General features: G+C 41.1%; 1 protein-coding gene across 1 annotated transcript in view; it reads right to left on the bottom strand.

The window, feature by feature from the left end:
• Positions 1-13,233, bottom strand: part of ATP9A (ATPase phospholipid transporting 9A (putative)) — a 97,901-nt gene that overhangs the window by 49,318 nt on the left and 35,350 nt on the right. Inside the window, exons 4-9 of the mRNA XM_063297041.1 lie at positions 11,910-12,018; positions 10,094-10,152; positions 5,730-5,781; positions 4,459-4,553; positions 4,121-4,201; positions 2,440-2,515 (exon numbers count right to left, since the gene is read on the bottom strand). Of these exons, the coding sequence (XP_063153111.1) occupies positions 2,440-2,515; positions 4,121-4,201; positions 4,459-4,553; positions 5,730-5,781; positions 10,094-10,152; positions 11,910-12,018 (472 nt within the window). The remainder of the gene's footprint in view (positions 1-2,439; positions 2,516-4,120; positions 4,202-4,458; positions 4,554-5,729; positions 5,782-10,093; positions 10,153-11,909; positions 12,019-13,233) is intronic.

Here is a 13,233-nt window from a genome sequence, read left to right as displayed (position 1 = left end):
AGTGTCCATCTACAGTGGAATTTTTAAGTTTGCACCACATCTTTGGTGATATAATCAAATGCAAACATAAAATCAATGAAGGCAGCATACAATGAAGATCCAGCTTTAACAGTGTATTTTTCCACTAAATGTTGTAAAATTAGACAATTATCTATGATTGAATGCCTGACCTAAAACCTGCCAGCTTATTGGCTAATACATATTCTAACTCAAACCAATCTGCAAGTGTATTATAGATATTTAGCATAAAGCTTGCTAATTACATTTAAAAGACTTATTGGGTGATAACTGGCAAATAAATCATGATTGTGTGTGTGTTTGTGTGTATGTATGTATGTATGTGTGTCTGTGTGTGTATATATGTGTGTGTGTATGTATGTATGTGTATGTATGTATATGTATGTGTGTGTGTGTGTGTGTATATATATATATATATATATGGACTATAATAGCTGAGCCCCACTCCCTTGGAATCTATGCAATACGATCTATAAAAGTGAACAGGGATGCTGCCATTGAGGTTCACCATTCTAGATTACCACTAATAACCTCAGCTGTGATTAAATCATTTCCTGGGCCTTAATGAGCTAGGAAACTAGGTGGCCCAGAACATTTTATTTTATTTGTAACAATGACTGGATATTAGCACGTATATAATGAGAAAGATTAGAAAGCTGCTAATATGAAAATATTCTAATTATTAGCCAATCTTGGAGGCTGTCCTGCCATAAACTCTATTTATGCAACTTCTGGCAACCCTAGATAGAGTCCTTGGTGCTCTCTGAGCCTGGTTGTTTGCTTGCAGATGTTTCATTACCAGATTAGGTAACATCATCAGACTAGCACTGATGCTGTTACCTGGTCAGGTAATGAAATGTCTGCAAGCAAACAACCAAGCTCAGGGAGCACCAAGAACTCCACAGTTCAACCCTGAGTTCAACCCTGAGCTACAGATCTTCTCTTCTACAGAGATGGATTTCCTAGCAGAGCCCCATTTTTGTCGGGTCTCCCTAGGACTTCATCTCTATCTCAGAACCCAGAACTGATAGTTAACTTTACAGTAAATAGTTCATACAACACAACTGGATGAGGAAAGTTTTAGCCCCAGATAAACTCGGGGATATTTTGAGCTAAAAGTAACTTGCAAATGTTATGGGGATTAATTAACTGGATTATATTCTATATATATACATATATTCTCTTCTATTGGACCCTGGGTGGAGTTCAGCTCAGGAGCACACATGAACCAATCATCATCATCATCATCATCATCATCATCATCTCACTAACCACCCAACTTAGGAAGACCAGTCAACTATGTCAGTGAACATGACTAGCAGCAGATTGAAGAGAGGCCTATAATTGAAGATCGAAGTCAGGCCTATAATCATGATAACTTTAAATCATCCTAAAAGCAGACAGGACAGGGCTGCATTTATTAAAGTTCATGCATGGGGGTGACTTGTACCTATGTATCCATTCCTCTTTCAAGTATGCTTGAAGGGACACAGTCTACAATTTCAGCACAGATTGGGAAGAAAATAACATGCATACACTGTAGTGATCAAATCCAAAAATCATATCTGAAAGTTAGCATTTCCCAACATGTAATCTTCAGATGTGTTGGAATGGCAGCACTCGGAAATCACAGCCAATTGTTAGGCTGGCTGAGAATTTTGCTAGCTGCAGGGCAACACATCAGAGGGTGCCAGGTTTGAGGGAAACTTCAACAAAGAATGTAGGCAACACATGGCATAAGCAGTTGTCTGATTAAATCACAGAACAAACAAATCACAGAAATTGTCCTGGCACTATCCAATTCATTGTTTTGGTCTCATCTCTTTGGAGGGTTCTGCCTTTGACATGACTCTCCATTGCCAAATACCATGGGCTCCCCACACCCAAAGCTGCACATCCATGCTTTAAATGCTCAACATGATGGAAAGCTTATATAGAAAGAGGTAGGTATATTTAACTATCTCAGGGGAGGGGCAATTGGCTTGTTTCTTGAAATATACTTCAGAGAGAAGCCTTTGATTTCTTCCAACTATTGCCTGATATATCTGCTCTTGCTTTTATAAATGGGGGATGCCATTTACTTGCAGATCTTTTGTCCCAGCTTCCCTTTTAAAATCTCTCTGACACTCTTTCTGTAACAGATTTAAAACATCAATATAGGGAGCAATTAAGTGCTATTCTAGCAGTAGATGCTTCCTCCAAAGGTTATTTATTGGAATTCCAAAGGTCTTCTCATCTATAAATGTCCAAAGGGGTAATTATATGTCAACTCAAACCCCTAGTGGTGTTAGGACAAGTGGAAAACTTCATTCCAACCCCTAATTTCCATTGACAAGAGATGATTATTTTCAATTACAAAGAGATTTTTTTTAAAAAAAATTGCTAACATACTCCCTCAGAAATTCACACATCAGGCCTTACCTGAAGCAATTACTGTGCTAGCCCAGAGGGTATTTTCAATGCTCAAACTCTCATTCACAGGAGGGTCACTGTCCTCCTGCAAACAGAACCAAATAAGCACCTTGTGCATTTTTTTTTCCAAAAAAGGTTCACACACCATTTCTAGAATCTAAGAAATGATCAGAGACATGGAGATTTCTCAGCACTGTTGCTTCAGTCCTCAGATGCCTAAAGACCTCAGAGTTCTTTGTCTGTTATCACAGGTGTGACGTCAATATTAGAGTGCGATATGTGCCAAGACATTCAATGATGCAGGCTACATGAAGCAACTGCTGGACTGCAGCTCCCAACAACCCCACAGCCTGCCAGATTATGGTAATGTATATCCAGCAGGGTGCAGGTTACATCCCAAAGATTCAGGAAATTATTTGTGATTCTCTGTAGCAGTTTCTGAGCATCTCACTTCAAACAGATCAAGAAACAAAGGAAAACAGTGATGTCAGCTTGAACCTGTGGATAGCTTCTTCCTGTTATAAAAGATAAGTTTGCACTAGGTAGACCAACAATCTTAACTCCATGGTTGAGTTCACACGTTATATTAAGTAAGGACCCTTTTAAGATTCTAATTCAGGGAAATCTATCCTCTTCCTCCCTACCTTCCTCTCCTCCCAGCCACCTGAAACTGCATGTCAGTTTTGTCAATTTAATAAACAGAAGTGTTTAGAGAAATTCAAAATACTAAAAAAAACTGTTAGGATGACACTTAATCTTACTGCCTTGAATGAAAACTAGTGATCTACCTGGGCACTTTAAATACCAAATCATTGTTTGAATTGAACAACCTTCTTGTATGGAGCAACTGTATGTGTCCATTTTAAATATCCTTCTGCAAACTATGGTTTATTTTAAGCATGAATTGTAGAACAAGTCACAATGGCTGGGTTCCCAGGTAATATTAAAATAATAAACCAAGCTTTTGGTTTAGCAGGATGTTATAAAGTCCCCCATAAGGGTCTAATGCTACATGTGTACTGGCCATTATGGCTTTTTGATAAATATAGTTAAACAATTGTTTAGTGTCCAAACCATTTTCCATGCTTTATACTGATTAGAAAATTGGAAAATCATACTTGATGTGTTGTTTAAAAAAAACAACAACTCTGCCAATCCTATTATTTCCTCTTACAAGATTGTAGTACAAGACCAAACTACACTTCATGCTTTTCATCTCTACCTTTTTTTGTTAAGATTAATTACAGTTACAAATGGAATGGTACATTTTTAATCTTGAAAGCCGTGTACTGCCCAGGTTTAAAAATTGCACTCTGCAAAGCAACTTGGGGCTTCATGAAATAAGTCATTAGCAGCAAACAAGCATGTTTTTCCTAAGGCTCCAAGCTATGATGCAGTTATTGGTTGGAACAATGCTGGGAGGTTATGGGGTAAATCTTCCCTTTGTATACCCCACTTTCAAAGAACAAAATCCCTCCTTATGAAAAGGTAATTAATCCAGCACATGTACCAAACACAGCTCGTTACAGAAAGCATTACCTTGGTCCAAAATCTATATGAAACACGTGGAACATCTCCAAATGTTGTTTTACAGACTGTGAAACTGCCTTTGAGCCCAACACACCCCTGAAGTTTCTAGGAGACAATTTTACTTTTTTTTCTTTTGTTCAACAACAAAGTCAGTGCTTACTCTTGTGAATGTCCCAACAAAGTTGTGGATGTCAATGTTTGGCTCCTCTGCATACACATATGACCTGATCTGAAGAAGGTCCTACAAAGGGAGGGAGAGTATAAAGAGAGAAAAGGAAAAAAAATCATCAGAATGATATTTGGAAAAAAAAAAAATCAACAAAAAGGCTCCTACAGCTGCCCTATAGGAACCAAAGGCCAAGATATCCCCAAGTAGGCCACCAAGATTCCAGTGAGCACGCAGCCTACAAATTGTTGTAATAAATAAGTTGACGGGAGATTTTTTTTTAATGGTACGTGTTAGACCGTAATAATTAAAGCAAGCTTTGTGTTACGTACGGAAGCAGTAGGTAACCTCTGAGTACAGCTGACAGGCAGACGCAGCTTCCAATCCGTTTCACCATCCAGCTGATCCGTTCGGAGAAAGCAGGACCCTATAGAAGTTTTCATCTGAGTTAATGTGACTTCCCCCCCCACCCCCAAGCTATACATAGGAAATATCTCATTTAAAGCAAACCCTTTATAGAAAAATTTAGCTTACATGGTACAGTGGGGGAAGAATCGTAATCCAGTGACCTGAGATATGTTTTACCTGTAACTAATTTCGGGATTGATCTCTGGGACTTCCATTTAAAAAATAGCAAACAGCATGCTCAGAAAGATTCAGAGCAGCCAACAGAGTAGACCTGCCTTCCTCAACCTGGTCCCTCCCTTGCATGTTGGGCTTCAGCTCCCATCACCTTCATGTCAGAAAGGATATGATCCATGTGGTAGTCCCTAAACACCCAGCTTTAGTTTCTATCAGACATAAAATGTTGGTTCTTTGCACAAATCAGAATATCTTTGGGGATAAGCTGCAAGTAGAGGCTTTATCATTTAATTTTATACATCCTTTTTTTGAGGGGGGAGCGCTAACATTAAGCCGAATAACCCCATGACTTCAGTGTTGAGAGCAGATCCATGTGTGCCTTCAAACCATCTTTTGATCTGGGTCACAGTCTCTGTATGACCCACAAACAATTTTACTGTGACCACCAAGACTATAATATGATTGCACTTGAGTCAACAGTGCTACTGGCAGCTGTTCACTTGATAAATATTATCACACCCAGGCAGGATCCCACTGTCTTTACTACCAAGTAGTTTTAAAATCATGCTTTTCTTTCCCCACAGTTCAGTTTAGGTGCAAGTAAATAAATATTGTGAAGAAGCCTCAGAATTGCTGATTATATAAACATAAAGCCTTGATAGCCTAGAGTTTGCAAACTGCCTGAACAAATGGTGAGACATCTTAGAAGAGAAGTTAATCTGAAGCTCAATGAAGCCCAAGCTACTGCCAGCATGCCACATCAATCTCCCTTTCCTTCACATTGCCTGACCTTACACAACGGGATGTCCTGCAAGATAAACAAGCTCTATGTTTTAAAAAAAAATCACCAATTATAAAATAAGAAGAACGCCTGAGCTATTGAAAATGAGTGTTTGAGTTGGTCAGACTCACCAAGTCTAAAATTGTATCTACTTAGGTTACATGTTCAAAATGATTATTATGTCCCCTATAACTGGCAAAAGGTTAATGGTTATTTTCACAATTGGTTCCAGATGTTTACCGTTCTTTTCTGATGTCCTCAAGAAGATCATGTCAGCAGGGACCCGTTGGTTCTTCATTGGGAAAAGAAAGGCAGTCAATGAACATTCAATCCATAATTTTAACTGGAAATGTGGTATACAACTAAGAAGATTTAGTAGTAACAATATTAGGAGGAAGAGGTCATTGAGAATAGACTGATTGTTGTGTATTATATAGTGATTACTGTATGACTCCATTCCAACTAAATTTATAGGGTTAAATTACACAAACAAATCCATAACTTCAAATTCCAGTGTCAGTCTCTTCTCGAACACCCACAAAGAGACAATTTAGAAATATGAAGTGATCTGGGAATGAGAACATTCCCCTTTTTGCCGTTGTAGTATTTCCAGTTTGTGCCATTGTAGTATTTCCAATCTTCCACCAAAAACATTATTATATTAAATATTTTTATACAGCCACCATTCAATAAAAGTAATAAATATAAAATACAAGTATTGCAACCCTGAATGATTGCCAAAGACCAGAAAAGAGCAAGCTCTTAAAACAAGCAAAGTAGCAGAGGATGCATTCTCTAAAGACCAAACTGAATTTTATTTATTTTATTTTATTACTCATATTTAGCCACCGCCCATCTCCCCCAGAAGAGGGACTCTGGGCAGTTTACAATAAAATTCCCCATAAAACATAAACATTAAAATCACATAAAACAATTATAATAAAACCCAATAAATAAATAAAATCCAAGAGAAATGTAAAATCCAGGCTGGTGGGAGGGACTCTAGGGTGCGAGCCATCCCCAAGAATGGTTATTCCCTTTCCCACCCCAGGCGAGACGGCAAAACCAGGTCTTCAGGGCCTTCCAGAAGGTCAGGAGAGAAGGGGCCTGCCTCACCTCTGGGGGCAAGATATTCCAGAGAGCGGGGGCCACCACAGAGAAGGCCCACTTCCTGGACCCCCCCCCAGATGAAATTCTCTTATGAACAGGGTCCGTAACATGCCCTCTCTGGATGATCAGGTGGGGCAGGCCAATGTAATGGGGATGAGACAGTCCCTCAGGTAACCTGGCCCTGTAGGGCTTTAAAGGTAATAACCAACACGTTGAATTGGACCCGGAAGCAAACTGGCACCCAGTGCAGCTCGCGCAGCAATGGTGTTATATGTGCTAGGTGGCTAGGTGCACCTAGGTGGCTAGGTGCACCAAAAATAGCCCGCGCAGCTGCATTTTGGACCAGCTGAAGCTTCTGGATACTCTTCAGGGGTAGCCCCATGTAGAGCACATTGCAGTAGTCTATATGGGAGATAACCAGGGCGTGAGTGACTGTTCGGAGGGCTTCACGATCCAGGAACGGGCGTAACTGGCACACAACCCGAAGTTGCGCAAAGGCCCTCCTGGCCACAACTGCCACCTGCTCTTCGAGCAGGAGTCGTGAGTCCAGGAGAACCCCCAGATTATGCGCTGAGTCTGTCTGGGGCAGTGCCACCCCATTCAGAACTAAAGATGACAGTTTCCCAGAAGATGAAGCCCCATCAACCCACAGCCACTCTGTCTTACCAGGGTTCAGTTGAAGCCTGTTGTTCCCCATCCAGACCCCCACAGCCCCCAGGCACCGAGAAAGGGCAGTCACTGCAGCACTTACCTCACCCGGGATAGAGATGTATAATTCGGTATCATCACCATACTGATGATACCTCAACCCGTGGTGACGGAAGATCTCACCCAGTGGTTTCATGTAGATGTTAAACAAGAGAGGAGAGAGAACCGAACCCTGCGGCACCCCACAATGGAGGGGTCGAGGGCTGGATCTCTCCTCTCCTATCACCACCGACTGGGACTGGGCCTGGAGGAAGGAGATGAACCAGCACAGAACTACGCTGCCCGCCCCCAACTCCCTGAGCCTTCCCAAAAGGATACCATGGTCGATGGTATCGAAAGCCGCTGAGTGGTCAAGGAGAGCAAGGATGGATGCACTGCCTCCATCCTGCTCCCGCCAGAGATCATCCATAAGTGCGACCAATGCAGTTTCTGTCCCATATCCTGGCCTGAAACCTGACTGAAAGGGGTCCAGATAATCTGTTTCCTCCAGGACCCTCTGGAGTTGTAATGCCACCACCTTCTCAACCACCTTCCCTAAAAAGGGGAGGTGGGAGACTGGACGAAAATTGTCCAGCACAGTTGGATCCAGAGATGGCTTCTTGAGAAGGGGGCACACCAGTGCCTCCTTAATGGTGACTGGGAACACCCCCTCCCTCAAGGATGTATTTACCATCGCTTGGACCCAACCACACGTCACCTCCTGAGCTGCCTTCACCAGCCAGGAGGGGCATAGATCTAAATAACAGGTGGTGGCATTCACAATCCGGAGGATCCTGTCCACTTCCTCGGGTCCAACCGGATCAAACTGCTCCCAGATAACAAGGCTAAAACATTCCCTCGGTATCTCCACAGACACTGCTTCACGCATGGAGTCCAACTTAGACTGGATCCGAGTGATTTTATCTTGCAGATGCTCAGAAAACTCTTCTGCACGGCCCTGTAGGTGGGTCACTGGGCCCACCTTCCCCAAAAGGGTACATGTGATCTTAAACGGGACTGTTGGATGGCAATCTGCAGATGCAATAAGAGTGGAGAAATACTGCCGTTTCGCTGCTCTTACCGCCACAAGGTAGGCCTTAATAGCGGCCCTAGCTTGTGTTTGGTCGGATTTGGTCTTTGTCTTCCTCCAGCGGTGCTCTAGGTGTCTCTTAAGCCTCTTCAAAACTCTCAGCTCCTCCGTGAACCACGGGGAGTGTCAGGTTGGATGAGGCAAGAGAGGCCGCACAGGCGTGATCCTGTCCAAGGCCCCGGCCACTTCCCTGTTCCAGGCAGCAGCCAGGGCCTCCGCTGGACCGTGCAGCAGATCCCTGGGCACCTCCCCCAGCTCCCTCTGAAACCTCACTGGGTCCATCAGTCGCCGGGGGCGGGCCAATCAAATGGCCCTCCCTTCCTCATGAATACTGAACTGAAGCAGGATGCTTCCAAGGTTTCAGACCTATGCTGAAATGAAACAGATCTTCATTTTAGAGATTTCATACGCTATGGGGCCTTGACAGCTGTCCTGATTTAGATACTTCCAGAGGTTCCTGCTTAAGTTGACAGTATAAGCAGGAACTACTGCTCTGAAAACATGTGTCTGGGCACTTATCCAGGAAAAAAAAATTCCTTGTCTTTTGAAAATAGCTAATCAGGGGAAGTTTCCTTCCATTGCTGCCCCCTAATGTCCTCATCAGGGAGGCGGTTTTTCCTTTACTCTTCCATCTGTTTTCAAGGCAACTGCCTTTCTTCTCATCCATATAAGCCAATGGAATCAGCTGTGTCTCTATTAATTTGCACAGGAAAAAAAAAAGAAGATTGCTACTGAAGTTGGTCCCTTCAACCTGCCAAGAAGTCTAACAATAACAGAATGTTCTCTTGAGAGAAGGCCTTCCCCCAATTCATCTCTGTAATATGATGCTCTCTCCTCCTCACTCTTCTCCACCTTGAAAGTTGCTCCAGTAATAGCCTCAGAAGGTCTCCTCTTGCATTAACAATGTCAGAAGCACCATTTCTAAATGGGAAAACCATCCAAAGGTCTTTGAAAACCAAAGCAGGCCTTCACCTCTGGTCCAACATGAAGCAAGTGTTGCCCAAAGCAAATCAAACAATGCAGCTTTCTACCTGAAATTCTAAAGAACTTCTGAACAAGAATGGCTACAAGATATGGGTTGCAAAATCCAGTTGACTACTAGAGGCCAGCAAGGAGTTAGAAGTATAGGTAACATTGTGCTGCCATGTACTGGTCATCTGGATGTTTGCAGTCCCAATCTGGTAGCCCTAGCAATACATTGCTAGGTTTGGTCTAATGCTAGGTTTGGTCTAGAGCCAGTTTGGTCTAGTGGTTAAGGCAACGGGCTAGAAACCAGGAGTCTGTGAGTTCTAGTCCTGCGTTAGGCATGAAGGCCAGCTGGGTGACCTTGGGCCAGTCACCCTCTCTCAGCCCAACTCACCTCACAGGGTTGTTGCTGTGGGGAAAATAGGAGGAGGAAGGAGTATGAGGTATGTTTGCCACCTTGAGTTATTTATAAAATAATAAAGACAGGAATGAATGAATGAATGAATGAATGAATGAATGAATGAATGAGAAAGACTTTGCATACAATTATGAAACAGCCTTCCCAATTTGGTGCCCAGCAGATGTGTCGGCTTGGAATTCTGGTAATTGAAGTCCAACATATCAAGAGGCATCAAATGGAAGAAACCTGCTGTTCAATATGCTTTAACTCTTAAGTGCTAAAAGCTGATTCCTCTGTTAGTGTTATAAGAGAATTGAGGAAGGTATTACCATTTTGTAAATCCAATCATACCTTTTCCACAATGATAAGGTCCCCCACTTGAATATTAGAACTTTTCACCTTCACTGTGCCTGAAGAGAAGAAAACATTACTGCTTTAAAATTCTCCAACAGTATGGATGAGCCCCATTCTTCCCAAGAGACTGAGCATTCTCAGTGACAACCCCCCACCCCTTCAATTCAGAGGTAACCATTTGGCATCTTTCTATTGGCAAATATGGTCCATGGCTGATATCATCCTTGATGCTAAAAACTCAACAAATGTTAGCAAAGGGTAATGCCTCAGTCTTAAAACACTGCAGAGTAGCTTTGTGCAGCTGTGAACACTACAATGACCAGCATGCATTTAAGTTTGAAGCAGAAAGCCAAAGTGAAACATCAACAAAATGTAGACAAGAACTAAAAACAGTCTTCCCCTTTTCCAAGAAACATTTGGCTTTTAGGAAGCCTTACACACCATGACTTGCAAAATAGAGCACAAAAGGTTTGAGAAAATATTGTTTTTTGATACAGCTGGTAAATGCCAATGATCTATATCAAAGCAGTGCTCCCTTGGCAGGGGGTCTCTTTGCATTTCATAGGACTTTTTTTTAAATGCTGGTCTGGTTTACTATGCTTTGTATTCATGAATTGTAGGGAGAGGGAAGCAAGAAAGCAAAACTCCTGGATTTTAAACCAAAAGCCTAGAAAAGGTATAAAATTCAGAAACTTCGTTTGCAAATTTAAGGGCAAAATTGGGCCAAAAGATAAATGTTCAGAGTAGATCTGATAAATATAGATTTACTTTTTTCCCAAGAAAATATTTTTTCAGTGTCCCAGAAAGTACAAGCAATTGAAAAAAAATAGCAAGTTTGAATGTCCATTAAGAAATTTAAGTGGACAACAAATTCAGTGCAAAGGTTTTCACAGCAAAGATTACTTCTGTCTTGTTATATTCTCTTCCCAGTTATTACCAAAGAAAGAGAAGGAACGCCTGTCTAGATTAAGAGTGACGTATTTACTACATTTGTATCCCTTTTCTGTTTGTTACCTTTGTATATATTCTCTTCCATATGTGTGCCTGTCTCCCCATTGTATCCTCCAAAGAACTCCATAAGGTAAAGAGATAGTGGCTAGCTTCACACAAATGCAATAAACCATGTTAACCCATGATTTGTTGACTAATTATTACACACCATGACATGCATGCTGTCATACCAGGGCTCACTCTACATGTTAAGCCAAAACCAGTATTATTTAGTGTGATATCTGAAACCAGTTATCAACTCGGTTCACACATCACACTAAACCATAATTACTCACTGTTTAATTGCTCAACCCCAGCTGACTGAGTTTATACAAGTCAGTAAACCATGAACCATGATTTACGATCCACACACTCTATTAAGTGTGGTTTCTGCTTCCAGTTATACTTTGAAGGAAAGGGAAAATTTAGCAGCTTAAACCTCAGGCTACTAAACCATGGCCTACCATTACATATAAACGGCAGCATATTTTTCTTATTTATCTGGTCCCCAAGTAATTATAAATTTTATATACGTTATACATTTACCTTGTAAGAAAAATAATCATTTGTAGGAAATTTTTTTGTTAGAGTGAAGCAAGAACTCTTTCAACAGGACACAACAAAGTTTTGCTTTGGCACAAGTTACAGAAGGGACAATTAAAAGCTCTGTGTCCACATATTTGACAACATATTCCCCTTCTCCAGTCAACCCCTCCTTCCCAAAACTGTTCTGATTATCATCGGCATTTGATTGAGTTGCAAATCTTGTTGCTGTAATACTCCATCAAGGATTCAGTGAGCAGGCTGGAGCCAATTTCCTGACCTCTTGCTGTGAGCTTGCTGTAAATCTGAGAGTTCACTTCCTTGTCGCGCATGTAACATCGGATCTCCTCTACAGCCTCACGGATGATGGTGACAGTAAGCACAAAGCCCTAAAGAGGCAGAAAGAGAAATGGGGGAGGATCATTCAAAGAAAACAGATACAATCCAAAGAACCCACCTGAACCCGTGGGAAATCGCTGGATGATCACAACCTGGAATCAAGGTGGAATGTTCAGTCAGAGCTTCCATTTCAGAAGGCACACCTCTTCGTCGCTAGAGGCCAAAATTGTATTACATGACTAGATTTAAAAAGTAGGAGAAATACTGATAGAACAAAGCACTACTAGAAGACACCATTGCTACAATGTCCAAGCCTCAAATATTCAACTTCTATGTTGCTACAATATTTCTGAGATGGCTTTTTCTTTTTTCACTTTCTAGATAATATGAATCCTTCTGGATCAAACCGAAGTTGTATCCAGTTCATCATTCTGTTCCCCCAAATGGTCAAACCAATGTCTCTGGGAACCCCAGAGATAAGGTATTGTATTTATTGTATTTTGAAATGTTTCTTTAACATTTATTTTTTAAATATTCAGCGATGAACCATTTAGAGAAAAATAAGACAATTGTAACACGTTCAGTAAGACGGAAACAGCACCTTCTCATTTGTGATCCCAGCAACTGATAGGCAAATGGTCTTTGATACTGGAAGGAATGTATAACTCTGTGACCAGCCTTATCTAATTCTGATAACCCATATCATCACCTTGCTTAGTGCTTGCAACTATCACAATCCTGCTCATTAAAATGATGTTTTAGATTCTTGTTATTTGTGATGTTATTTTTTATTTTATTTACTTAATAATATTTATTATTATTTGTGTTTTGTGTTTTGATTTCTTATAAAAGACACACGCCCACGTTCACAGTGATTTATGCATTCCTTCCTTTAAATTCAATAACTGCGTGCACTCCTAAGCAAACTGTTGGAAGCTAATGTGGCTCCTTCCCATGCAACTAACTGTTCCACGGTGCAGTTCTTAGAAATATTCCTCACTGAACACACAGGGCTTTCTCCTAAGTGAGTGAGATTAAATGTTTCATCCTTTTGAAGGGGATGAGGGGGGAAATATCCTTGACTGGAATTCAACTTCTCAGTCTAAAATCATGTAAATTTTCTTGCACAGTTTCTCTCTCTGTAAGACATATTTTAAGTATTTAAAATAGGTTCCCATACTGGCATTATATATATATATGTTTAAGAACATTCTCAGTGCAGATTCCTCCTACCTGAATCATGGAAGGGAAATAATTTGTTTTGT

Source organism: Candoia aspera, chromosome 3 (genome assembly GCF_035149785.1).
Source record: "Candoia aspera isolate rCanAsp1 chromosome 3, rCanAsp1.hap2, whole genome shotgun sequence".
NCBI classification, from domain to species: domain Eukaryota; kingdom Metazoa; phylum Chordata; class Lepidosauria; order Squamata; family Boidae; genus Candoia; species Candoia aspera.
This window is presented reverse-complemented; position numbering and strand designations above follow the sequence as displayed.